Raw genomic sequence first — 27,741 nt, 5'->3', positions numbered from 1 at the left:
GACACGAACACCCAGCCCCAAAGACACAAAGAATAGTCCAACTGAACTAGAAGGACTAATATATGCAGGGGGAAAGCACAAAGATTTTCATAACATGAGAACAGTTCCTTCACAATGTGCAATTTACAAACCCCCAGTGGGGTGTAAAGATGGCCTCAGGTGAAAAGAAATGGCTTCTGGGATGATACTCACCCAAGAAAAGACAATATAAAGTATCAGTTTTATATTTGCCTATATACCGGGTGATGTAAAATGATCATGGAAATTAAGCTAATGCAAACTCAAGCCATTAAAAAGGGAGCAGGAAGCCTGAGAGTAAGGCAGCAACCATGCACTTGCTGGCCTGGGGAAAGCTGACCACGTGCCAGGGGCACGGGGGGGGGCGGGTGCTCGAGTGGGGGCCTCAAGTCAGGCCAACCTCAGACTCCTCAGGGAGGAGGCCCTGGGCCTGGCAGCCATGGGCAGTCTCAGGAGGGATCTGTGGTGGTGAAGACATCTGGAAGGTGCGAAAGGTTAGAAACAGAGGGCTGCTCGGAGAAGGAAGACAACCACAGACTCCTGGAATGTAACAGACAGAAAGACAGCCAATTGCACTTTGCGCTGCCCTGAGCTCTTCCTTTCAGGACAAAATCACGGCCAAACATAGAACCAGTAGGAGAGCCATCTCCTTGGGCTGCCCTCCAGAACATATGGGTAGGGTGGATCCATGTGGATCCATGCAGTAAAGGGTAGCAGGGCAGGAGGAGGGCAGGGCCCTGAACCATCCACCCTTGCCGCCCAGAGGCACAGCAATCTCTCAAGCTCTGTGAGCCTCACGCTGCGTCCCTGCTGCTCAGCGCCCAGTCCTCTTAGATGCTGAGGTCAAAATCCTCCTTGACTTGTCACTTCTCCTCTCCCACACTCCAAAGCATTCTCCCCTTCCCAACTCACCTGCTGTGCAATGCCTTCCTTGACCCTCCAGCTCAGACGCATCACCAGTCCCCGGCCTGCACCCTCCATTACTTTAAGACTCAACACATATTAGAGTGCCAAGCAGTTTAAATGTTCTAAGAACCCTTAGCGACCAACCACCCCAACACCATCCTCACGCCCCAGCCAAGGACAATGATATTAAGGCCCAGAGCAGTGAGCAGGTCGCCTGCCCAGGCCAGCCTGCTGATGCAGCAGAGCTGGTTTCTGGCTGCAGGTCCTCATTCCTCACTGAATACCCTTTCCTCTGTTCCTCCTCCAAACAACACACCTATCTCAAAAAAGAACAGGTAACTGAACCATAACAGCCATACAACAGACGCCATGAAGCCGTTACGAATGATACCAAGATTGACTGACACATAATGATATCTAGGACATGCTGTGGCTGAGAAGACAAGGCAGGCTGCTGGGGCAACACATCAGTGAATGCTAGGTGACCCAAACAAGGGTGGCCTCGCCCTCGGATCAACTCAGTTGGAACTCTCCAACTCACACTGCTTCTACCAATAAGCACCTCCCCTTGCCTGAGCCCTGGCCCACCTGCAGGGATGCTTTGTCCATCACTGTGTCCGGCACAGATGCCCAGGTCATGCTCACCTGTCCTTTCTCCGCTCCCCGAGGGCCACGGGGTTGACTGCAATTCTAGGCAATGTGGAGGCTGAGGTCTGGGACTGGCTACAAGAGGACAGGGTGTCGATGTTGAGGGGCGACTGCGGAGGTGTGCTGCATTCAGAATGCGACAATGAACCTGCCAAAAAAGGTGTGAGGTAACTCGGGCCTTGATCTTGTATTTCCTTCTCCAGCAGCGAAGATCCAGAGGGAGACATGATCCAGACATGTGGCCCCATGCCACAGCCACATCACATGTCCTTGAATTCGGATGCTCGGCTCCATATGGCCTTTCTATCCCCCACACCACTAGTGTTTACAGACTGGCTGAAATGATGAGGCAGCTATAAGCAATGCCCAGACACTGCACTGTGAGGGCAGCATGAAACAGCAGGCAGGGGAGGGAGTGCTGAGTTCTCACCTCTGTCAGAGCCCACAACAGACCGGGGATATCTTGGTGTTGATGGGATTTTAATGCGTTCTGCCTTGAACTGCAAGTTGCTAGAAGATCCTAGGGTTCCAGAAGAGGAGAAAACTTTAGGTCTGTGAGTAAACACCACCCCTCACCCCTCCTAGTGGTCAGGGAATACACTCAGTCATGACAAAATGCAGAGCAGGGCCCTGACATTTACCCCCAAGGGGATGTGAATGTGGAACAGGCAAGAAAAGCAGACACTTAACGCCCAGTATCTGAGTAAACTGTGCAGGAACGGCCTGCTCCAGAACAGAATCCCATCAATCTCATTTTTTGCCTCAGAATAGGGACAGTGACCAAGTGAAAGAGCTGGCTGCTCACCTTCTCTCACAAGGCTGAAGCACCTCCACCACAGTCTCGTTGTGGGTAAGTGCCAGACTCTGCTCTGGGCTGCATTTCCCATAAGTGAATAGCAATACAGAATCCCCTGGAATGCCCACCAAGCTCAGTGACAGGGAGCAGGGCTCCTGGGCCAAGGGGTCACCAGAACAACACACTGACGCTAGGGAAAGCATGGAGACACAATAGAAAGCCAAAGGAAACGTGCATTGCAAAGCTGATCTCAGCTCCGGAAGGAGAAGAGCCACGAAGGCAGGCCACCAGGAGGCCGGCCAAGATGATGCAGGTGGAGATGAAAAAGGCCAGTGACCTACTATGGTGAGAAGGTTCTAGTGGTGCAGTTACCAAGGCGGGCGCTGGAGGGCAGTGAATTGGACCCATGGGAGGCTCTCATCTCCGAGTAGTCGCTGCAGGCTCTGTGGCTCAGGTCTAGGCTCAGGCGTCCCTGGTGCTGAACACTGCGAGAGAACCAGACAGGTGAGGGGCCAGGACCAGACACAGCTCCTGGGAAGAAACACAAGTGACAAGCTTAGGCAAGGCCTCCCTCCCTGCGCTGGCAGAAGGGAGGCCCAGAAGCCAATGGCTGTCAGCTGAGGACAGCACCCTGCCTGCAGCCATGCCCAGAGGAGGCATCCACGAGGCACCCTGTGCATGGTAGAAAAAGGCCCACAAATGAAGCGGGATCAGCACAGCCACTTCAGCCTCAGCCAGGGTTGGGCTCACTGTAGGAAGGGCTTCTACAGGGAAAACAGAGGCTCTGAATCCTGGGTGGGGTCTCAGAGGGGAAGCCTCTCCTCCAGGGTGTGCAGGCAGAGGCTAGCTAGGCAGAGGGCCTTGGAGAGCTTCAACCAGAACTAACTGAGGAAACCTGAAGGCAGAGAGCCCAGACAACACCCACACCAGTGGGCCTGCAGTCCTTTTCTAATTGCATAATGAAACTACAGCCCTTTCTGCCTAAAACCCTGGGGGTCTCCACTGTGCTTAGAATAAAACCCAAACTCCGTATCATGGCTGCAGCCTCTGCAGGATTTGTGCCCTATGACCTGGACTCGCCTCCTGACTTACTGTGCTTTTGTCAAGCTCCCCAACTCGGTCCCAAGAGCCCTCCACACTGTTGTCAGATGCCTTGGCCACAGCGCCAACAGCCCTCCTCCTGGGGACTGTGCCCCAGGTCTTGTGTAGCTGGTCTCTTCTCAGCCTTGTGGTCACAGCAGCCTCCCCCTGACCAGGGGGCCCTCCCCACCCTCTTCCAAGTCAGCCTAGCTTGTCACCCTGTTTTATGGATTTCAGAGATACTCAGCACCATCTGGTATGCCTCTGTTCACCTTTTCCTATCTGTCTCCCACACTTAAACACAAACGCCACATGAGAAGAGACTTGTCCATTTAGTTTTCCACTGCATCCTCTTGGAACTAGAATAGTCCATGTCACTTAGCAGGTGCTAAATAAACACCTGTCAAATACTTGAATGAACACATGAATGAAAGTGAGCTTGAACCAGTCCACTCACTTTTTAAGGATCAGTTTCCTCACCTATATAAAACAGACAATAATAGTCCTTAGAGCCCAGGGTTGTTGTAGCAATTAAATGGGGTATTTATAAGGGTCTCAGCACAGTGCCTGGCACATGAGCAACAAAGCATTGACTACCAGCACTATCATCTTTCCTTAAATACATTTTCAAGCTCCATGTTGGTGAACCAAGAGAGCATCCTTAAAGCCCACTTTGTCTGAGGTCCTTGAGCTGCTCAAACCAGCCCCTTCCCAGCTAGGCAAGGAAGCAGCTCTGTCCATGAGCCTCTTTATGCACAAGGGGGCTTTGTGTCCAGGTAGGCTTAAATGGCTGTGGTGCAGGAGGTGTGGGGTGACTTCACATACCTTGGATGTAAAACCTGGGGGCCGATCTCCCTGGGGACGGGTGGAGAGCTGCAAGGGCCAACCCTGTGGCTACGCACGGTGTAGATGGGGTTCCTCAGGATGGAGCTCACAGTGGTGCTCGGAGTCATGCTCCGGGGAACAGTGCCTAGAAATGCGCTGCGTGAGAACACTCGTCCCAAAGCACCCAGCCAGCCCCAGACCTGTGCAAGCCTCTGGCCTCTCTCCATCTATAAAACAGGAGACCTCTCTTTGATGCTTCCTATTTCCTAGGCTGCTATGGGGAGAAAGCACTCTGAAAAGCTAAGAAATGTCACTGGAACAAGACTAAACATCACCCCAGGCAGGGCAGTAATTGCTACCTCTCTGGACCTCTGGCTGCTCATTGAAATGACTGCCTCCTTTGGGTAGCCCTGTGGGCCCACAAAGACCCTTCTCCTCCCGGCCCCCACAGCTGACTTACCCACAGATGCTTTGCTGGGGTAGAGTGGGGGGTTGCTGTGTCGGCTGGAGTGCCCTGGTGAGTAAGGGGACCAGTCCTGAAGCTCTGGAGAGAGTTCTCCACTGGCTGAGATACACTTCTGCTCCTGCTGAACCAAAGGTAAGAGGGAGTGGCTGGAAACAGGGGAACACATAGGTGTTTGCAAGCAACTCTGCAATTCTGTTCCTTACGTGCCAGCTCCTCCCATTTGGGCACGAAGTGACAGTCAGGAGATGTCACTGCTCATTCAAGTTGCCTTACACACCTCGAAGAATTTCCCTCAAAAATACTAAAAGAAAACTACAAAGAACCTGTTCTTTCCAATTAAGAGAAGTTATGCATCTGTGTGTAGAAGGTGGACTGTATATGCATCAGGGCTGTGTGAGGCTCTCTGTCTGCAGAGAGTAGCATGGATTTGTTCTCTGCTCACAGCACCCTCCCTTCTGGAAATGACTCTGGTACCCATAACAACAAGCCAGACTGTTAGCCAGGCTAACAGATTCACGAGTGCTATCTTCTCTCCCTAAACCCTTCAAGGTAGGCCTGTGTCACCTGGCTTTGTTGTACAATTTCAAAAGCTTCTTGTTGAATAAGCAAATTAAATGCTATATCCAAGAACATGTTTCTCTCTTGGTATCATATCCTCAGTAATGTGCACATCCCACACTACTCTCCAGTCTCCTAAGGAAGGCTGCTTCCCACCAGCAGGCACCAGCTACCCCTTCCCCTCCCTCGGGTAGATGCTCAGGACAAAGGAGCCAGGGCCAAGCACAAGCCTGGCAACACAGGTGCAGGCCACTTGGAGCATTCTCATAGACAGCTACCCTTCCCCACCCCAAACCCCAGTCCAGCATTGGTTCTACCTCCAGGAACTGAGCAGGAATCACCACTGGTGCAAGTTTTGGCCGGAAGCTGGGAGCAGACTTTGGCCGGCGACGCTTGTGTCCCAGCTCATCTGTCTTCTGGGAGGTGAGGTCCTCATCACAGGACTTCTTGGCAGGCAGGTAGGAGGAGTCCCCATCTGCCTCAGGGTAGTAGCTGGAAGCAATTCGGACCCTGGCCTTGCGAGGGGGTGAGGAGTGCATGGGTTCCCCAGGGTCCACGTCGGGAGGCAGGGCACTCGGGGGGCTGGTGGATGGGGAGCTGCCCACCAGGGTGGCCTCAGACTCGGAGCTGGTTTCTAGCCTGTGCTGGAACTTAATGGAGTCACTCCTCCTAGGAGGTTTGGGGGGCGTCAGAGGCCCCACCCTCTTGGAGGGCTGAGGGGAATGAGCAGGCCCAGGGCCTGGGAGCAGGTAGTCTATTTTGGGGGGTGTCTGGGGGCGTTTGAAAGTGTTAGGGTCAAAGATAGACTTTCTTTGCTTTGGCTTCTTGTAAACAGAGAGCTTCTCAGGCCCAGCTGTGGAGCTGAGCACAGCCTTGGGCCAGGTCCCCCCGCTGTTGGAGCTCTCGGGCTCAGCCTTATCCAGGGGAGCCTCTGTTGCTCCACAGGAACCAGCCTCAGTCTCGAAGGGCAGCAGGGGCCGCCGGCTACGCATGTCCACCAGCCCATAGCCACGCTCCCCAGAGGCATCTGAGCGAAAGGAGCTCAGGCTACGCTCAGAGGCGCTGGGACACGTCTCAGGGGAGGCTGGGAAGGGTCCCCCAGGGAATGGCTTGTGCAGGAAGGCGCTGCTACCTCCTGGGGGCTCCTTCCTGTCCTCCAGCCTGTCTGTGTAGAAGATGTCTGTCTGCGTGGAGTTATTGTGCTGCATCAAGTTCCGTTTATTCTGAGCCTGGACCTCTGGGCCATGGGCTCGGAAACTCAACATCTTATCAGAGTCCTTGATGTTTTCAAAGATGTTCTGGCCACTCCATGAGGAGCTCTGAGGGAACACCTAAGTAGGAATTGCAGAGGAATGAGAAAGAGAAGGAAAGACCACAGAACCTGGCACTGCCCCTGAAAATGCCCCTGCAGGTAGAGCAATGGCCAGGAATGGGCCACACCCCCAAAAAAGGCAGACATCCACACGTGAACACACACACACAGACATGCACACATACCTCTCCCTGGCAGGGGAGGCTTTCTCATGGCCCCAGTCACTGTGAACCCACAGGACAGCCATAAAGTGCTCTTGACTTTGAGCACTTTCTGATATCACCTGTGTAATGTCCTGCACACTTTTTAAAATTGTTAAGTAAAAAAAGATTCATTATTAAAAATGCATATCTTGTAGTACATTCACACAGTGGAAGATTATTCAGCAGTAAAAAGAAATGAGCTATCAAGCCATGAAAAGACATGTAGGAAACTTACATGCACATTATTAAGTGACAGAAGGTGATCTGAAAAGGCTACATATTGTATTAGTCCGACTATAACACATTCTAGAAAAGACAAAACTATGCAACCAGTAAAAAGATCAACGGTTTCCAGGGATGGGGGCGAGAGGAAGAGGAATGAATAGGTAAAGCACAAAGGGTTTTTATTACTGGGAAACCATGCTGTGTGATGCTGTAATGGCAGATACATGTTGCTGCACATATGTCCAAACCCACAAAATGTACACCACAAAGAGTAAGCCCTCAGGTAAATTATGGACTTCAGTTAATACTAAAATATTAACATTGAGACAAATGAACCCCACTAAAACAAGACACATTAACAATAGGGGGGAAACAGGGGGGGAATATGAGAATTCTCTATATTAGCTCAACTTTTCTGTACATCTAAAACTGCTCCAAAAAAAGTCTATTAATTTTTAAATAATTTTTTAAAATTTCACTTAGTAAAGTGGATGGACTTATTTTTCCCAACCCTCTATTATTAATCTTTTCAATTCTGTAGGAAAATTGATAGAAGAGTACAATGAACAGGCATAAACCCACCATTCAGAATCAACAATATTTTTAAAAATTATCTGTATCTGTCAATATTGCAGAACATTTGAAGTTAAGTTACAAATATGACATTTCAGCCCTAACAATTTTATCATGTACTTACCCAAAATAAGGCCATTCTCCTCAGGAACCCCAATACTGTCAATATACTCAGAAAATTCAAGTTCCCTAAATTCACTAATTATTCAATCCAGATTCAAAAGCACGCACTCTCTCCAAAATGTCCTTCAAAGCTGGCAGGGGGAGGAGGGTTGTTTTTTTGGTTTTGTTTTTAAACAAGATCCTAGTCAGGGTTCATGCACACCCTGCACTTTATAAATCAATACCCCCTTTTCAAGGATCCCAGGACGCAGAGAAGATCAGGTATATGGAGCTAAGGCTTGCTCAGAGCACACACAGCAAGAGCAGGGATGGGATGGGTGGGGCCCTTACCTTCAGGAGGGAGAGGGTCAGGGAGTCCTGGCAGCTACGCAGCAGAGATTCACACTCAGTCAGAGACTTGTTGTCCAGTGCAATGCCATTGATCTAGGGCCAGACAGAGAGCCTGTCAGGCCCACTGCCAGGACAAGGCTCTGCACCCTGCCGGCCCATGTGGGACAGTGGGCCTAGTTCTGTAAGGTGTCCAAGTCTGACGCTGGCAAAGGAAAGGAAAGCCCCTCCCCAGTAAGACCTTTCTGAAGCAAATGAAACACACAGCCTTAAAATTACTCTACAGGGAGATGCCTATCTGACTGGGCCCAGGACACCAAGGGTCCTGGAGGAAGAGCCCAGCTCTGGGGCTTCCTGCTGTGTGATGTTGATTCCAAACTCCTTCCTGCGTGCGCACCCCACAGGGGCGGGAAGAGATGGAAAAACAACATCGTGGGGTGAAAGGCCTTTGTAGACTAGACAATGCCACATGAGATGAAGTGTCGTCACTGTTCACTAAGACACACCACACCACTCATGGTTAAATTTCTGGCCACATCCCTCTCAGATGTGTTCCAATCTTCGGAAAAGCACATGTGCAACAGGTGAAGGGTTAGCCCAGGCTGTGTCCACACGCCGGAGTACTACACCCTGCAGTGAGAAGGAACACGCTACCCCCACAACCATGTTTCCTTCTCACAGCACTGTGCTGAGCAGAAAAGCCAACTGAAAGGTCACACACTGTATGGCTCTTCTTATTATATACTGTTCACGAGATGATGACGTTACAGAAACGGAGAACCAATTAGTTGCCAGGGTGTCTGAACGGGGGAGTAGGGTGTGTTAATATAAAGAGATAACAGAGGGAGATCGTGGTAGTAGGACAGCTCTGTATCCTTTTTGTCGTTGTTTACCTAAACATGATCAAATGACACAGAACTAAATACACCCACAGCACCAATGTCAACTGTCTGGTTTTAACTTTCTTTATAATATTAGTTAAGTTATGTAAGAGGTAATCATTAGGGAAAACTGGGTGAAGGGTATATAGGACCTCCCTATATTATCTTTGCAACTTTATTTTTAATACTTTTTATTTAATATAACTGTATATAACTGAATTATAATTACTTATGTAACTATTTCAACATCAAAAGCTTAAAAAATATATGCAGAAGGATTATTTTAGAGTGATAGGTTAATTTGATTGTTTTTTCTTTGTAACTTTTCCACATCTTGAAATTTTTCACAATGGCTGTGTAACTTTTAAAGTCTGGCACCCCAGGAATCTGGAAAACACTGGCAAAGATGTGAAGCAATGAGCTCCCCCACACACTGTAGGTAGGATTAAAAACACCATGACCTTTTGGAGGCACAGGGGACCATATCAAATGTTAAATGCTCATAGATCCAGCAATTCCCCCAGCCCAGGAATAACTGCCCCAGTGGCATGCTTTCGTGGGCCCTGTGCAGGGATGCAGCAGTGGCCACACAGCTCCACCTGTGCAGGCAAAGATGTCCTGAATGACCACTGGGGGCAGGGGGTTGCTTAACAGCTGGTGCTGCTGTCACTAAGGACCGTGTAGCTACTGAAATGAGCCAGACACACCTAGGAAGAACCACAGGTCATGCTGATAGCAACAAAAACAAGGTTAGCAGCCAAGAATATTATGACCCCACCTGCTTTTTTTTTCCCCAAAATGTGGGAGATGCGCATGTTTTAAACATTTCTGGAAGAAATGTTTGTTCTTCACAATAATTGCCATGGGGGTGGGATGGTGTGGCCAGGACCAGAGAAGAGTTACTGTCACTGAGCCCACTGAATGATTGGAATTCCGGGTGTGTGTCATGAAAAAGTGTATGCCTTCAATTTTAAAAAGTAACTTAAAAGTATTAAATGTGCATGCCCTATGACTGAGCAATCTCACAGCACTGCAGGGATATGGTCACGACGGATGCCGTTAAATATCCCCAAAGCAGCTGCTTCACACAGGTAAAGTCCACAGCAGGGCTGTTTGCAATTGCAGAAAACTGAAAACAACTTATGTGTCCACCCATCACAGAATAATTTAAACTACAGATAGTCAAACAACAGAACACCATGACGTGGACAAAAATAATAAGGAAACACAATGTAGAATGCAAATTGCAGAATAACGTAAGATGATTCCAGTATTGTATTTTAAAAAGCCAACAGAAACCACAAGTCTCAATCTGTGTATACAGTTATGGTCGAGCTAGGAGCACACCTTCCCAGTGGGGATAGAGAATACCTCCAGGAGTGGGACTGAAGGGAAAAGAGGGGACTACTACTTTATACACTTTTGTGTTGCTTGAATATTTTACAGCAAATGAGTCTTACTTTGGTAATAAAAAAGAAATATAAAAATAAATGGATAAAAGATTTAGTAAAAAGATTTCTAAAAAAAATCACATATAGATATCAATTTCTTAAAAATTGACCTAACTTGACATTCATATATAGAAGAATGGTTATAGAGAAATACAGTAAAAATGTTAGTAACTGTTATCTATAGGTGGTAGCAATAATACTAATTCTTATTTCCTTCCTAAGCTTCTTCCGTACTTCCTCCTTTTCTACAGTAAATAGAAACATACTATCAGAACAAAAAAGCCACATTTAAATGTTCACATTTAATATAAAAACAATGTTCATTATGTCTCGCTCACACCTCCCACATCTGCAATCTAACTGTCCACATGCAGCAGACGGCCCGGCTCCTAGAGACTCACCGCCACAATCCTGTCTCCCACGGCAAGGGACCCCTCCTTGGCAGCCGGGCTTCCAGGCACCACAGCAGCAGCATACACTCCATTCTCCAGACTGATGCCACTGTCTGTGAACCACAGGGCGGACCACAGGTGGTCCCTGGTTAATCCTTGCCCCAGGTCTCATGGTCCACTGGTTGTCCCACCTCATCTTTGGGAGATACTTTTACAAAGTTGGCAGACTGTGACCTGTCCATTCCAGCAGCTGACCTGAGCCAGACCACCAGGGGCTCAGTCATATCTAGTCTGGTGAATCACTCAGAGACAAGCAAGACCCAGGCCCCAGGTGGTCACATGTCAGGGAAGCACACAGGCTGCACTTAAGCAGCATCAACACCTCAACCCTGGCAATGAAGTACACCTGAAAACACATATATCCCTTAGTATAAGAAAGGGCCACCCTGCCATCTGAAGCACTCTGCCCACTTTTGTGGGCCACTACCTTTCTGTCCACTCAGGTTGATGTGCAGTGGAGTGACCACCTTCCCGCCTAGGGACTTCCTCCGCCGCACGACCATGTTGATGGCCCCCTCCCCATTGAGGAGAGCCTTGATGGCCTGCTTCTTATCCTTGTTGATAAGGTCCACATCATTGATTCTCAGCAGCCAGTCATTGACCCTGAAGAGGGGCACAGTCAGGTCAGTGTCCATGCAGGTCTTGGGACCAGGGGGCAGCCCAACTGCTCCCATTGGAGAGTCAAATGCCAGAAAGCGGGTGGCCCACATACACATTCAGAAAGATTTCCCCTTCCAGGATGGTCAAATGATTAAACTCAAATAGTACAGCTAGATTGCCTGGGTTCAAATCCTGGCTCTACCACTTACTAGCTGAGTGATCTAACCCCTCAGCACCTCAGTGCCTTCAGCTGTAAAATGGGGTAACACCTACCTCATAGGACTGTAAAGATTAATTATGTGAAGTGCTTAAAGCAGTACTGAGCATATAGTAAGCACTCTTTTATCATCATAGGTATTTCATGGAATGAGCATGCAATGCATATGCTATGCTCTCATACATATTGCCTGAGCACTTTTCTACACAGAAATGCGAAAGGCAGCACCTGGCGACTGGAGAAAGGTCAGGTTCAAAGGCAACTGTGAGTCAGACTGTTAGAGTCCGCCCTACCTGGTCTCAGGAAGCTGTAACCCCCCGTGACTTAGGCTGAGTGAGAGACCTCTGGACCAGGAGCCACTAAGGAGACAAAACTTATTTCCCTGGCATGAACGCTGCCTGTTCTGTGCCAGCCCCCAATGCTTGATCAGTTAGCCAATGACAGATAAGATTTCCCACGAGGGGAATCGCCTAAGACAGGCATGATCACATGGAGGCCTCAGGGAAGAGACTCAGGGCTGTGGAAATGAAGGGGTGATCAACATCAACCCCTGCCCTCTTGGCTTTGTCAAAGGCTGACTCCTTGTTCTTAGCTGTGAGAAATCCAAGTCTCCTGGCTACCTTTGTCTCCTCTGCCCGACTCAGGCCTGCAGAAATAACAGGGGTGGTGCAGTCCAGACTAGAGTCAGCAGACCCCCAGGGTAATCAGGCCTGGGACATAGAATATGCAAGATCCTGTGAGATCTGCTGCTGGAGGATGCTACTGAATTAGAATTTGAAGGCATGGGCAGGAAACGAGACTAGCCTTTTAGGTCCTGTAGCCTTTTTAAGTGATAAAACACAAACTCTGCCCATAATCCCAGCAGGAGTTCTGTCAGTCCCTCTGAAAACTACCTATTCCTTTTGACCTTCCCTGCCAGACTGGAATCCAAAAACTGTATCTGTATTCTTAATAAAAGCCTGCTTGCACGGGAAAACAGGGCACTCTCCACTAGAGAGAGTGGCCATTTCGTCCCTATTTCTCCACAGGACTCAGTTGTCCCTGGGTATGTTTTTCTTGTGTTTCGACATCAAACAGTATCCTTTAAGAACAATGTTAGCAGCTGAGCCTGCGGGCCTCAGATAGACTGAGTCTCTCAGACCCTGGGGTGCATGCATTTAACTACCACCAAGTTCCCCAGGCTTCATTGGGTTGCAGGGCCCAACCTTCCCTCCAGAATTGGGGCTTCCTCTACTCTTACCGTAAGCGGCCATCTGCAATGCTTCCTTTGTCCACCTTAGTAACAAATATGCCACAGTCCCCAGGCAAACAAGGCTCATTCACACCTTCTGCCATATCGAACCCCAGCGCCTTCAAATCAATGTCCTCCTGTCAAAACAGTAGCAGCACACTTTACAAAGCAGTGGTGAGAAGCATTTGGCTCTTAAACCCCAAACCATTCACTCTAATGTGGGGACTCTCCCTTCACCATGATTGACAGGATACTTAGTCCCCAAGATGCAGCCTATGAGCAGCTATAGTCTTCCCCTCTCAGCCACTACAAACACACATCCCCACCAGCATCACCCTCGGGGACTCTGCTCTTCCCTCTGCAATCTGTGGGCTGTGTCAGCACCTGCCCCGTGACATAGGAAACCAACCTGCTATAACCCAGCTTGAACAAGTACAAGGAAAGGATGCCTTTGCATCCTGGGAGGAAAGCCAAACCTCCAAACTAGCAATTATGACACTGGGGGAAAATGCAAGAGGGCGCCCCCTTCCTCCACCATCCAAAGTCTTCATGTCAGGAGAAGAAGAAAAGACATAAAGAAAGCTTACGGTCTCCCTTTCAAACTCTACAACTTCTGTTTCCCACTCCATGGAATCTGTGTCAATGGCTGAGTCATGGGAGCTGTGGGCCATCAGCTGCCGGAACCGGGCCTCCTTTTCCAACTGGGATTCCATCTGCTCCCTGTGAAGAGAGGGAGCCATGGCAATGGCCCTATGGGAGGTGAAATATCCCCCCCAAGTCTCAGCTTGGAAAGCAGGTGGACCACTCATGAAAGCTCAATGGGGCTTTCACCTCATACTTCTCAATAAATCTGGAGCATCAGGTCAAGGCTTTTGGGCATCGGTAGGTTTTTATTTGTTTTTTTTTTAAAGACTCAGAAATTCTCATATTCATCTAGAGGTTTAATGCAATTCCTATGGAAATGCTAACAAAACATTTCCATAGATACAGACAAGACTATTCTAAAATTTATAGGGAAAGGCAAAAAAGGTAGAATAGCTACATCAAGACAGTCTTCAACCAGTGAGGCTGGAGCAGCTGCACAACCATGGCAAAGAAAAAGGGGATCTCAACTTAAACACCATACCTTATAAAAACTAATTCAAAACGTATTACAGATTTAAATGGAAAAAATAAAACTATAAAACTTTTAGAAGGAAAATATGGGAGAAAAATCTTTGAGATCTAGTGTTAGGCGAAGGATTTTTGAACATAATACAATTCATTGAAAATTAAACAAAAAATCGATAGACTTCTGGCCAAGACAGAGGCATAGGTAGACACACTGTGCCTCCTCACACAACCAAAAGAAGGACAACAACAATTTAAAAACAAAAATCAACCAAAACTGACAGAACACCAAAATGTATGGAAGTTCGACAACCAAGGAATTAAAGAAGACACATTCATCCAGACCAGTAGGAGGGGTGGAGACAGGCAGCTGGGCAGAGAGGACTCGCGGAAAGGTGGTGGCTGGAGGACCCAGTGAGGCGGAGGATTGTGCAGCGGAGCACGCAAGGCTGCAGCTGGCCAACAAGGGAGCAATAGGTGGACCCCTCGAGGCGGTGGCTGGTAGAGCAGGTGGTCTCACATTCACATGCAGATAAACCAGGAGAAACAAATGGGAAGCAGGACAGACTATGCAACCCAGGGGCCCAGCGCCGGGAAATTTTATTTCCTCAAACCACTGATTGAAAACACTGGTGGGGGTTGAGGTGCCAGGAAAAACTCCCAGCCTCACAGGAGAGTTCATTGGAGAGACCCACAGGGTCCTAGAACATACACAAACCCACCCACACGTCAACCAGCACCAGAAGGGCCCAATTTGCATGTGGGAAGTGAGGGAAGTGACTGAAATCCAGCAGAGAATGGAGAAAGTGCCATTGTTCCCTCTTGGTCCCCTTTCCCACATACAGTGTCACAACCCTGAGACTGGGCCAACCTGCCTTGGTGAACACCTAAGGCTCCGCCCCTTACTACGTAATGGTTGCATCAGGACAAAAAAAATGGCCCAAAGGAAAGAACAGATCAAAGCTCCAGAAAAAAATACAACTAAGTGACAAAGAGATACACCTGAACTGCGTGTATCAGACACACAGTTCAAAACACTGGTAAATCAGGATGCTCAAAGAATTGGTTGAATTTGGTCGCAAATCAGATGAAAAAATGAAGGCTACACTAAGTGAAATAAAGGAAAATGTACAGGGAAGGAAATTGGGACTCAAATCAACAGTGTGGACCAGAAGGAAAAGAGAAACATCCAATCAGAAAAGAATGAAGAAACAAGAATTCAAAAAAAATGAGGAGAGGCTTAGGAACCTCTGGGACATCTTGAAATGTTCTAACATCCAAATTATAGGGGTACCAGAAGGAGAAGAGGAAGAGCAACAAGTGGAAAAGTTATTTGAACAAATAATAAAGGAGAACTTCCCCAATCTGGCAAAGGAAATAGACTTCCAGGAAATCCAGGAAGCTCAGAGAGTCCCAAAGAATTTGGGCCCAAGGAGGAACACACCAAGACACATCGTAATTACATTACCCAAGATTAAAATGAAGGAAAGAATCCTAGAAGTAGCAAGAGATAAGGAGACAGTTACCTACAAAGGAGTTCCCATCAGACTGTCAGCTGATTTCTCAAAAGAGACCTTACAGGCAAGAAGGGGCTAGAAAGAAGTACTCCAAGTCATGAAAGGCAAGGACCTACATCCAAGATTGCTCTATCCAGCAAAGCTTTCATTTAGGATGGAAGGGCAGATAAAGCACTTCACAAATAGGGTCAAGTTAAAGGAGTTCGTCATCACCAAGCCCTTATTATATGAAATATTAAAGGGATTTATCTAAGAAAAAGATAAAAAATGTGAACAGTAAAATGACAGCAAATACAATCATTAACAACTACACCTAAAACAAAAACAAAAACTAAGCAAATAACTAGAACAGGAACAAAACCACAGAAACAGAGATCACATGGAGGGTTATCAGCAGGGGAATGGGAAGAGGAGATGGGGGGAAAGGTACAGAGAATGAGTAGCATAGATGGTAGGTAGAAAATAGACAGGGGGAGAGTAAGAATAATATGGGAAATGTGGAAGCTGAAGAACTTACACGTATAATCCATGGACATGAACTAACGGTGGGGGGGGGGGGGGGGAATGTGGGTTAGGAGGGGGTGTGTAGGGCGGAGGGGATTGAAGGGGGGAAAATGGGACAACTGTAATAGCACAATCAATAAAATATATTTAATAAAAATAAAAATTGATTTTAAAAATCAATAAGTTGGACTTGATCAAAATAAAACTTAAGCTCTTAGAAAGACCCAGTTAAGAAGATAAAAAAAGGCATAGTAACCTTGTCCTATCCTGCAGTCACTAGCATATAATGCCCTTCTTCCTAAAACCTGGGCCCAGACCTCCTTCTCAATTCATCAGTCCTGCCTATTGGGCTCCTGGCACACTCGTGACCTACTTTTGTTTCCTTCCCCCAGGTTCACACCTCTGGCTAGGCTGGGCTCTCACTGGCCAGCTCTAGAATGCTACCCAGCCTCCTGGGCCCTAATACCCACTACGTAGCCTGGAGCTTTTCATTTAAAGCTGACTGCACCTGCTTCATCTCTTTCCCACTATTGCTTCTGGTGTAGCAGCTCAGACCATGTCACAGCATCCTCAGGTTAGAGAACTCAGCAGGAAGGAGATACAAATACAAACATGCTGAATGAACCAAGGAAGCTGACTTTCTTAGACAGCCTTGGCAACTCCAGCCCAATTAAAATGGAAACCTCCTCCCATGCTGAAACCCCAGAGGAGCTACTGAAGTTTTCTTTAGAGCACTCAAGCCCCAGAGGTTCTAGGTTTTTATTTAAGAAATGCAGCTGCTTGTCTTATATGTTAGATGTTACTGAATGGGAAGGGGAGGGAACCTGTACTCCCTTCTGAAAGACATACCCCAAGTAAGCAAGGCTTGTCCACTCACACTCACAGGCTTTTCACCTTCCTTCCCCACTATACAGCTTGGGAAGTCCCTGGAATGGAAAGAGAACCATTGCTTCCCAATTAGAATCTGGCTCTAGGCTCTAGTAATGACTACTGGCCTCTGCCAATTTCTCTTTTAAACTTTGATCTTCATATTTTCATTCCACTGCTTAGAGTCACCACGTCTTAAGGGATACCCCCAGGGGCAGGGCTGTCGCTGAGCTGGGTTGTCTGACATCCCAAACAGTCTCTTCCAGACGGGCATCCATAACACAGCAGGACAGACTGCTGAGTGGTGGTCACAATCACCTGCAAAACTCTGCACCACAATCACTTGTTGCTTTGTTCCTTTATGCCCTTGCCTCTCTGATGGCTGCCTGTGGTGTCTCCTGTAAGCTGTGAGCCCCACGGGGCAGGGACGTAGTCGGCCTGCTCAGTCGTTTCCCCTGTGCCTCCCTCAGGCCTGACCCAAACAGAGCAGGCACGCAGTTAATCCTTGCTGAGTTGATGAATGAGGGAAGGAAGGAAGGAAGGAAGGAAGGAGGGAGGGAGGGAGGGAGGGAATGAATGAGTGGACAATGCATGCTTGTCTATCTCCTGACGGCCTGCCTGCGAGCAGGGCCCTTCCTTCCTGTCTTTGTGCACAGTGCACACCTCCATGTGCTCAAAGGGCTGCTGTCATTTTCTCTGCTGGTCTAAGAGTTTCTAATAAACTCTCCGTGTGGAGGCAGCATCTGAACCCTTTCTACAGACTGACAGAGTATGGGAGAGAGAAGGGGCAGACGGCCAGGCCCAGCCCTGAGAGGAGAGCGGGCGCTCCACTCCCAGGTACAAGCGCGGCCCAGGAAGGCGCCCACCCCAGCATACTTGAGCTCCTTAAGCTCCCGGCTGACGTCGTTCTTCTGTTTTCGAGTGTCGTCCAGGCTGCGCAGGGCCTCGGCCAGCTCTGTCACTGCCCTGTCCCGCTCCCTCCTCAAGTTGTCGCATAGCGTCCTGGCAGAAGAGGCAAAGGGCAAGGTCACCAAGAGAGGTAAGGGATGGAGGACCCACAGCCTGCAGTGAACACCCCAGGATCCCACCTTGCCCCCAGATGCACAGGAATGTTGGCAAGTTTAGAAGTAAGGCCATCAAGGCTAACCCCACTGAGGGACAAAGGTAACGCTGAGGACCCAGGAGAAGAGACATCCCCCAGATACCAGGCAACAAGCGCTGGGTTCCAAATATCCAGTGCTCACCCCACTGCTTCACTGTCAATGTGCCTGGGGTCAAAGACCGCCTCTCACCCCAGTCCACCGGGCAGCTCTGTGCTCCAGCGCTGGCCAAATGCCTCATAACCACCCACTTACAGGCCTTTCCAGAGCCACCCCCAGCCCACAACCAGAATGAGACCCCCACTCAGACAGGAATCATGCCTCATGTGTCTCTGCAGCCCTGAGTTCTATGCAAGTACCGAGGGCAGGCTTGACAACCCTCTGCTAAAGGACATACGGCTTCTGGGACCTCGAAAACACCTCAGCCATTCAAAGAGGAGGTGGAGACAGGGGGCCTGGCAGCAAGAGAATCTGTGCCCTCTGCCACCCCCAGAGCTGCATCCTGTTATTGGATGGACCCTGAGAGCTATCCCCCCTTCTCCATGGCCCCATATCCTCCCAACCCTGAACACTCATCTCCTGACCAGCCTAGGTGGACATCAGTCTCTCCTTAAAAAGGCCACAGGGATCTTTCAGAATCTCTCATTACCAAGTCCTTGCTCACTATCAACACCCCACCCCACCCCCAGCCTCTCCCGGCTCTACCTCAACCAAGGATCCAGTCTACATTCCCAGGCTTCCCTTTTAAGGCCCTAACAACCTGTGTTCAGGGGCGCTGTCAGCTGCCTGTTCTGTTACTTCACACCTATATCCCTGCCCTGCCCTGATCACACCACACCTTTGCTCATGAGGTTTGCTCAGATTGCAATGCCCTTCCCCCTCTCCATCTGGAAAAATCCCACTCATGCTTAAGTTCTGGCTCAAATACCATGCTTTCTGGAGAGACCCCTCCATTTGTCCCCCGCTACCCTCCATGCCCCTATCACAGCTCTGCCTGTGACCCTAGAATTCCCTGTCCACACATCTTCCTTCCCCAATGCCCTGTCTGACAGAGTGGCCTGCAGCCCCACAGTGCCAGCCCCCTGGCATCACAGCCACCTGGGAGCTTTGGAGGCTATCTCCCAGGGTCTCCTTACTCAAGTGACCTGAGATCCTGGCACGTAGTAGGTGCATAATGAATACTGACAGAGAGAATGCAGTTCTAATTGTCAGAACTTAGAATGACACCTGGTCTGGTGCCACTTCATAGTATCCACTCGGATGCCTAGGGTGAAGTGGAATAGGATGGAAACACATAATAGAAAATACTAGTGCTCTGAGGCAAGGTGGGGGCATCACCTAGGGTGAGAAGGGAAGAACCTAGTCACTCTCACCCTACCCAGACATGTGGTAAGTGACTGTGGCCCTCCCCACAGACCCCGTGTGCCCTGGGGAGACCTAAGGCCAGGCCAGCCCAGGGGCACTGTACCGGATGCTGTCCCGCTCTGCCACGATCTTGTCCCGCTCCTGGAAGGCCCAGTCCCGCCGGCACTTAGCCACATCTGCCTCCTGGAGGGCCTCCTTCAGCTCCTGGCACAGAGCCTTGCACTGCTTTCGAAGAATTTCAGCCTCCTTGTTGGCTCTCCCGGCATCCATAGTTACCGTGTCTTTGATCTGGTGGGAATGAGGGGCAAGCAGAGGAGGAGGTTACTGGGCCTTCTGGCTCAGAAGTACCATCCGACAGGGTGCAAGGGCTGGGGCTGAACTCTTGGGAGCTAGACGGAGGGAGTCAGCAGGATCCCAGCCACAGCCCATCCCAACACCACCCTACTATGCCTGTTACCATCGCCCCCCACACCAATGACCACAGGCCCCACAGCCATGCTTAGACCCCCAGTGACGTTAAGGTCCAATCCAAATTCTTACAACCCCACACAGAGCCTGGACTAGAACCCTAGTCCCTTCTCAGCCAAGGTCTCATTGGCCCGGGTGGAATGCCTCCCCTGGAGGGCTTGTTCCAGGCCCCACCCTGCCACTTGTGTGGTTTGTACCTACAAAGATCCACCACATCTCTCTAAAGGGTGCCCGTAACATAACATAATGACGCAAGGCCTGAGTGCAGCGAAGGGTATTGACACTGGTCATGATACAACACAACTCCCTGTTTCTGCAATACCGGTTTCTATATTCTGGTTTTCATACTCTAGCATACAGAGTTATTTTTAAATAACTCTATATCTGAAAAAAACAGCAGCATTTTTACTGGTGAAGTCCCATGTATCTCAGCTCATTTTCAAAGCTGAATCTGAAGCATTTGCTTCTTGACACTTCCTCAAAGCATTGCATGCTCCATTAAAATTTCAATTCAAACTCTTAGAAGTGCTCATAGAGAAAGCTCCCTCGGTGCCACTATAGCTTTAGAAAACATGGGGGAAATGGCAAGTAAGTGTCTATTGCAAAAGTGACTCCTACCCTAGCTGAAAGGCTTTCTGGAGAAGCAAAGCACAAACAAGACAGGAGAGGAACAGATACTACTGTCTCTGCATTGGGATCTCCACCTCTGAGCGATAAAAATAAGGAAGAGAAACACACCGAGAACATTTCCACTGACTCCACAGCAGACAGCAACACAGCCTCCGCTAAAACACGTTCAAAAAGATCTCAGAAGTTCAGCCAAGAGACAAGTATGAGGGAGACAGAAAAATGTATGCAGTCAGCTTATAACTCCCCCCTTGTCTCTCACGTACAGAATGAGAAAGAGCTGGGGAAAAATCTGCACAAAAAATAACACCTTACCTTGAGAGAGGGAGAGTGGCATGCTCCGCTAAGAACTCAGTTCCCAAGAGCAAGTCAAATTATTTTAGTTTTGATTTTTTCCTATTTTTATGCAGTGATGGGTATTTTGATATTTTTAGAAACAATTATTTTTATTAATTCTATCAAGAAATTAAGAGTGCTCATAAATTTAACAATAATATTTTCTTAAGTTTATATTTCACTCAGTGTTTTACAGTAATATAGTTTTCTACTTGAACTATGTTACATGTGGTTTCAATGAAAGGTCTTTCCTTTTGGCCCTGGATAATTACCTCAAGCTGAAGGCCAGAGGTGGAGACAAAGAGGGACCAGTGCCAGGGAATCGGGCAGAGCCTACCCTCTCCCCGTCTCCCCTTCCTTCCACTGGGCCCCCATCACTGTTAGTCTCCAAAATGAGAACACCTCCAAAACACTGCTTCCTTCTGAGAAACCCTGGAAGTATATAATACTTAGTTTTACCAAGAGAGAAAAGGAGGCCCTGGCTGGCGTAGCTCAGTGGATTGAGCTCGGGCTGCGAACCAAAGCATTGCAGGTTCGATTCCCAGTCAGGGCACATGCCTGGGTTGCAGGCCATGGCCCCTATCAACCACACATTCATGTTTCTCTCTCTTTCTCCCTCCCTTCCCTCTCTAAAAATAAATAAATAAAATCTTAAAAATAAAGTTTAACTTAAAAAAAAAAGAGGGAAGATGAGGAATACAGTGTCCTAATTTAAAAGGACAGGAGAATTGGGGAGCTAAGGTCCCTGCCCAGGGACCTGTTTATACTGATGAGGAACCTCAGGGTCCAGAAGTGACTGCCCCTGAGGTCCCACCTCAGGGAGCTGGGCTCAGAACCCAAGTGTCCAGGACTCTTGCTCCTGTGCTGCTTCTTCCACAACACGCAGATCTCAGTCTGCAAAAGCACCACCCATGATCTCCTTCTGCCACCCTGGGTGACCTCGGGGCCACAGGCTAAGGAAGAGATGGGCTAGTTTTCGCGAGACACTCACCCTGCTCGGGCATGAGGCCAGGGAAAAGGCCCAGGGACTGCACCTCAGCCCCCAGCAGGGGAAGGGCCCACACCAGGGGGTCTCATCGGGCCATGAGGAGATTAAGGCCCTCCCACCCATACCTCAGAGCCAAAATGGGCCAGGCCACAACCCTGGCCTATTCTGGATGAGTGGGAAAGTGGTCTTATGGGAGAAGCCAGACAAAGTAGACGAGGAGCCCAGGGTTTCAGTTCTGGAAGCTGTTGGGGGGTTGGGGGGGACGACACTCTCCTCTCCTGCCTGCTGACTCAGATCAGTGCCTGGAAAAGATTCCTGCCTCAGCTGACAGGCAGACTTGACACCCAGCCAATGCCCCCCTGCGAAGGCCAGGAACCAGGCTCCAGGGTGAAGGGCACACATGAATGCTGGGAGAGGGGTGACAGGCTGCCACCAGATGCTAGCGCCTCAGGGAGTCAGTGGTTCTGCGTCTTTCTCGGTGCTTTCCACCATCCTTGAGGGCACAGTTAACCTCATAATCCCAAAAACCCCTCCCTGTGGGCTTCAGTCATCTCCCGGGCTCACCTCTCACGTGCTTGACACATCGTCCTTGACTTTTTTGGTTTAGAGACTGACTCAGTCATTTTCAAAGTTTTACTCTATCAATTTGTTCTCCTTGTTGGATAACATTCTCCCAACCATTAAAAGCTCTCAGATGTCAGAGCGTGAAAATGAGTTGGTAGTTTTTCTAGAAAAATTACCGAGTCCTAATACATTGTATTTGCTCATTAAAAATTGCTTCTCATGATCTTTTTACAAATTTCATCAAGTAAATTCTCCTTTTCACAATGGCTTTCACCTTGATGATATGGAAGTCTCACTCCCTTGACATGAAATTGCCATTAGTTGGTCCACTTTTGCCTACAAAAACAATTTCATAGGGTTCTTGACAAAGGAGCTAATAATCATCTTAATAATAACAACTCAAGTCATGCCTACTTTGCGTGGGCACAATTCTAAGTGTGTTTTCAATATTAAATCATGTGACTGACATAACTGCCCATGAGGCAGATGCTATCTATTATCATTTCCATTTTGTACATAAGGAAACTGAGATCCAGAAAAATAAGAGGTCACATGACTGAGAAGGGCTGTTCTCCCAGCACAGGGCCTGTTCCCCCTGCATCCATGGCCCCTAGCACTACCTGGGCATGAGAAGGTGTCACTGTCCAAGAAAGCCACCCAGGGCCAGGCCACCCCTGGGGCATCAGCCCTGCCTTATGTTGGGTCCAGGAGGTTCCAGCTCCAACAATCAAATGCCTGCCATCCCCTGCCAATTTGCCCAACCTCTAACATCTTGCTCTTCAGTTCTCACAGACCATTTTTAAAAGCTGCATTCCAAATGACCTGCATAGAAAAGTAGAATGGAGGCATTTCAATGGGAAAAAAATCTGCTATGATCAAGTTCAGCAGCTCTAAACAGAGCCACAACAGTGACCAACAGGATGGGGAGGGAACCTCTGATCAGGGAACAAGTAGGACACATCTGCACTTGGGGGTGAGGGCTGCCGGTGATGAGGCCCAGAGGCCAGGAGGAAGAATTCAAAGAATCAACACTGAGCCCTCAGGAGGCAAGCTAACTGTCCTAACTCTAATGCTAATGAACCCTAGGCCCCTGACCCTGGTGGCATGTCCCCGAGGGAGCAAGACCCACAGAAGGGCTCTGGCACAGCCTATACTATCTTTCCAGCAGGAGCCAGACTGCCCCTTAAAAAGCAGACCCTTCAGATGCTGGGAAAAGAGCCCTAAGGGTGACTCACAAAGCCAAAGGTATCTATGGCTTTGGGAAGTTGGCCTTGGGATAGAGCTTCTTAGCGAGCAAGTCCCTGAGATACCACTGACCTTCAGCATGACTGATTAACACTTACTTCACTCAGTCTGGGTTTGAGTGTGAGTGTCTGTAGCTGCAGCACATGAGTATCGGGGCATGTCACCTGACTTTCTTCCTACAATGTAAGCTGTGGAGGCCTGAGACCATAGCCAGAACTCCCCTTGCATCCCTGTAGCCCAGATTAGAGTTGAGCACTAAGTGTAGTGAACTCAGCGATATCCTGGGCAGTGTCCAATAACCCAGCCCCGAACTCTGATGCAGGAGCAGGCTGCTGGTCGGACACTGTGTGCACCACAGCCCTTCCTTTCTTGCTGCTTTCCCAGGGTCTGGGAGGCCAGCCACCCAACCACCTACCTGTCGCAGTGCCTCCATCTCCTCGCTGGCTGCCTTCTTCTCTGAAGTGCTACTTTTGAGCTTGGACTCGGCCAGCTCCACCTCGGTCTGCAGCTTGTCCAGCTCAGAGATGACCTGGTCACGCTCGCTCATGATGAGCTTGTACTCGCTGTATACCGCATCCCGCTCCTCCTTATACTTCTCCGACTCCTTGGCGGTTTTCGCCTGCGTGGTCCTCAGCTCCGTCAGCTCCGACTGCAGCAGCTCCATCTCCCACTGCAGGTCCTTATTCTGGGCTGTGGCCTTGTTCAGCTCATGGTGGATCGCCTCGAACCTGGGGGAGAAAAGCAGCCAGGACGTGGGGGGTGGCGGGGACTGGCCCGGTCAGCTCTGTTGTGCTGGACAGTCAAGCATGAAGTTTCAAGGGAGGTCATTCTCTACACCCCTGAGAGAGAAAAGTCACGGAGTGCCAGTGCCCTGGACCTGGAATTTTCCTCAGCCTTTACAAAACCAAAAGCTGAACTGAGGACTTCATGCCCTCTGCTCTACTAAAAACAACAGCAAATTTCTCCCACAGTCAAGCTACATTTTTTTTAATGCTAGAATCACAGCATATGAGAGATAAAAGGGAGCTTAACAGTCATTTAATCCACCCACCTCATTTCACAAATACAGAAAAGAAGGAGATGCAGCTGGCTGGCCCAAAGTCACCAGGTTAGTGTCAGAGCACAGCTGGTCAGATTAAGAGCCTAAGGCTCTAGCATCCAGAGTAACACTTCAGAAAGTGTGTTCTTTGAACACCAATCTCCTGCATGGCTCTCCATTTAAAAAAAAAAAAAGTATGTCTTTGATGACTTATGTTTGGGAAACACTGCATTCTGTGTCCCCATCTTAGACAGTCTAGTGCTCAGCACCAACCTGAATGCTCTGAGAAGTCCCACACTGCAGATACCTGTCCTTGTGCAACCTGGCAACTCCCAAACCTTTTCATATCCAGAGACCACTTCTCATGGGAAACCAACAAATGCCCCCAGGAACTAGTATTCTGCAGGAGTGTACTTTATGAAACACTGCTTGAGGCCAGGGCTCACATCCCTACAGATCATATACCTTAATAAAAAATCAAATTTTGGAAGAAACAATACCTAGGATGATTAACTTTGCTATTTGCTAGGTGGGTGACTGACAAAGAAGAGAGGCCTGCGGAAGCACTAGGCACTGGGATGGTCGGTACATACCGAAGTTGTTCAAATGAGAATGACTACTCCCAAGACACAGCGAGTGTCCAAAAAAAAAAAAAGTTTCCTGGAAATAAGCACTTCTCGATTGAAAAAACACAACTGCCGTGCTGTTTTACTCTCTGGTAGTGTCTGGGAGCCTTGTGGATAACCACAAGCCCACAGAGGAGAGTGGCCCCAAGCAAAGAAGGTCCCTCTGGCCCTCAGTGGCCCCAGCCCCCACCTCCTCAAGGAGAGGGCACACTGGTGCTGCAGCTGGATGGCTGTGTCCCTCTGCTGGGTGAGCATTTCCGTCTGCTTCAGCAGGCGCTGGTTCTCCTCCTCCAGCTGCTCCAGCCGGCTCAGGTCCGAGTTGTGGATGGCAACTTTCTCACTGTACCTCTTCCGCAGGGCATCATAGTCCTTCTTAACCACCTCCAGCTTGTCCATGGCCGTGTCATATAGCTTGTTGAGAATTTCTGAAGACCCATTGTGCTTCAACACCTGGGGACCAGAGAGCCACACTTACCCAGGGCCTGGCAGCAGGAGGAAGAACAGACTGAGCACTCTTACCTCCCTGTGTCTAAGGGTAGAACTGCTGACCAGGGAGGAGAGGTCACGGCCTCTGGCCTTTGGAGGCCAAGCTCTGATTCCACTGGCCCTGCAGTCACACTGGGTGATTCATTTGTTCATAAACATTTCTTAAGTAGTGTGCAAAAGGGTGTTACCCTAGTAGGCCCAAGACTTCTATCCTTTGAAAGCCCTGCTTGCCAGTTCACTCTTGGCTGGTGCCTGGGAACTTGAGTGGCAAATAGTTCCCTACACTGATATAAAACTTGCCCCAAGTGATAAGAGGGGCTCCCAATGCCTGGATCAGACAAATAGTGTGGCTTAGGCTGAGTATGGCTTTCTCCTGGGAGTCTGAAATCTCAGTACACGCTAGGCAGCAGTGCCTGTGGGGCCAGCCCCCAGGAAAATCCCTGGCAGGGAGTATTTCATGGGCTTCCCTAACAACACCTCACATGTGCTGTCATGCTTCAGTACTGGGGGAACTGAGCATGCCCTGCATCACTCCACAGAGAGACTGGCTGGAACTTGCACCTGGTTTCCTCTGGACTTCACCCCACACACCTCTTCCCTTTGCTGATTTTGCTTTGTGTCCTTTCACTGAAATAAAATTTAGCCATAAGTGTAATTATACGCTGAATCTTGTGAGTCTCCCCAACAATCACCAAACCTGGGGGTGGTGTTGAGGACCACCAACACAAGTGCCTGACATGTTCTAGTAATGTTCTAGATGCTGGTGGTGCCAAACAGGACACATACAGACCATGGCTTGCTGGAGGATACGAATGCCCAGCTGGACAGACAGACAGAGATAGGCAGGTAGACAGAAAGGAAGAAAGACCACATAAATAACTTCTGGGCAGAATAAGAGCCCTCAAGAAAATAAAAAATAAAGTAGGGTAATGAGCTGGAGAGACTTCTGAGCAGCAAAGCAGAAGGTGTGAGATGGTCTGAGGAGGTCTCCCTAGGAAGGTGACTTCTAAGCTTGGGTGCAAATGAAGAGCAGCAGCAAGAGCACACCTGGCAGAGGGGTAAGCAAGTACAAAGGCACTGAGGCAGGAATGACCAGAGTGTTCTAGGCACAAGGAGCAGGGGAGGACAGAGTGACTGGAGCCCTGTAAACAAGGAGCAGTGGGTTCAAGAGGAGGCTGGAGTAGTGGGCTCGGCTTGGAGGCTCACAGCCAAAGCCAAAACTGTGTCCTAAGGGAGACGGGAACCCTGGGGGATTTTTAAGCAAGAGAGCAAATTACGGGTTCACTCGGGGCGTTGTTCCAGAGAATAAAAAACAAGAAGATGACTCAAGAGGTTGTCAGGGGCCTGTTGACTTCTGCTAAGCACCTTGGGGGATCTGTGCCCTTTGGCAGGTCACTCCACTTCTTTGGCTTTCGGTTTCTTTATTCCTCAAGTGATAGGACTGAACCAGAAAAGCTTGCTTACTGGTGCAAGCTCCGACAGTCCAGGAATCGCCTGGCTTATCCAGCATGGACCCTAAGCGATCAGATCTCTGCAGCCCAGAGGAACCAGAACCCGGAAGTACCAAATACAGGCATGCCTTGTTTTACTGTACCTCACTTCACTGTGCTTCACAGGTGTTACGTTTTCTTACAAACTGAAGGTGAGACTCCCAACCAGCAAACAGATCACAGCTCATTGTATTGGGATGGCTTGGAACAGAATCTGCAAAATCTCTGAGGTCTGCCTGTGCTCTGTTACAATTACAATTAGCATGAAATGCCCAGGGACAGCTAATTTAGCAATGAAATCAGAGACAAAGAAAATGAGTTTTTTCTTCTAAGACATAAGCATTAGCTCCGAAGACTGAAAACTAATGAAGAGGAAGGGAATCTCAGAAAACAGCTCACTCAGGGTGTCTTTGCTTTTTTTTTTTTTTTAAGCAAAACTCTTTCCTTTAGGGGAACTCTTACAAAGACACCAAGATACAAAACTCCTACAGGACATCTGTTCCTTGGGCAGTTAAAA

The 27,741-nt window shown here is 48.9% G+C and overlaps 1 protein-coding gene across 1 annotated transcript in view; it reads right to left on the bottom strand.

The window, feature by feature from the left end:
• DLG5 (discs large MAGUK scaffold protein 5) overlaps positions 1-27,741 on the bottom strand; it is a 118,579-nt gene that overhangs the window by 19,437 nt on the left and 71,401 nt on the right. The window contains 15 exon segments of the mRNA XM_028513605.2: positions 1,570-1,720; positions 2,003-2,092; positions 2,741-2,853; positions 4,274-4,418; positions 4,734-4,857; positions 5,615-6,628; positions 8,064-8,156; positions 10,794-10,897; positions 11,272-11,447; positions 12,902-13,029; positions 13,480-13,612; positions 17,767-17,892; positions 19,459-19,643; positions 23,999-24,311; positions 25,439-25,698. Of these exon segments, the coding sequence (XP_028369406.1) occupies positions 1,570-1,720; positions 2,003-2,092; positions 2,741-2,853; positions 4,274-4,418; positions 4,734-4,857; positions 5,615-6,628; positions 8,064-8,156; positions 10,794-10,897; positions 11,272-11,447; positions 12,902-13,029; positions 13,480-13,612; positions 17,767-17,892; positions 19,459-19,643; positions 23,999-24,311; positions 25,439-25,698 (3,155 nt within the window).

This window comes from Phyllostomus discolor, chromosome 5 (assembly GCF_004126475.2).
Source record: "Phyllostomus discolor isolate MPI-MPIP mPhyDis1 chromosome 5, mPhyDis1.pri.v3, whole genome shotgun sequence".
NCBI lineage: Eukaryota > Metazoa > Chordata > Mammalia > Chiroptera > Phyllostomidae > Phyllostomus > Phyllostomus discolor.
Note: the sequence above shows the minus strand (reverse complement) of the source record. Positions and strands in the feature narration are given on the sequence as shown.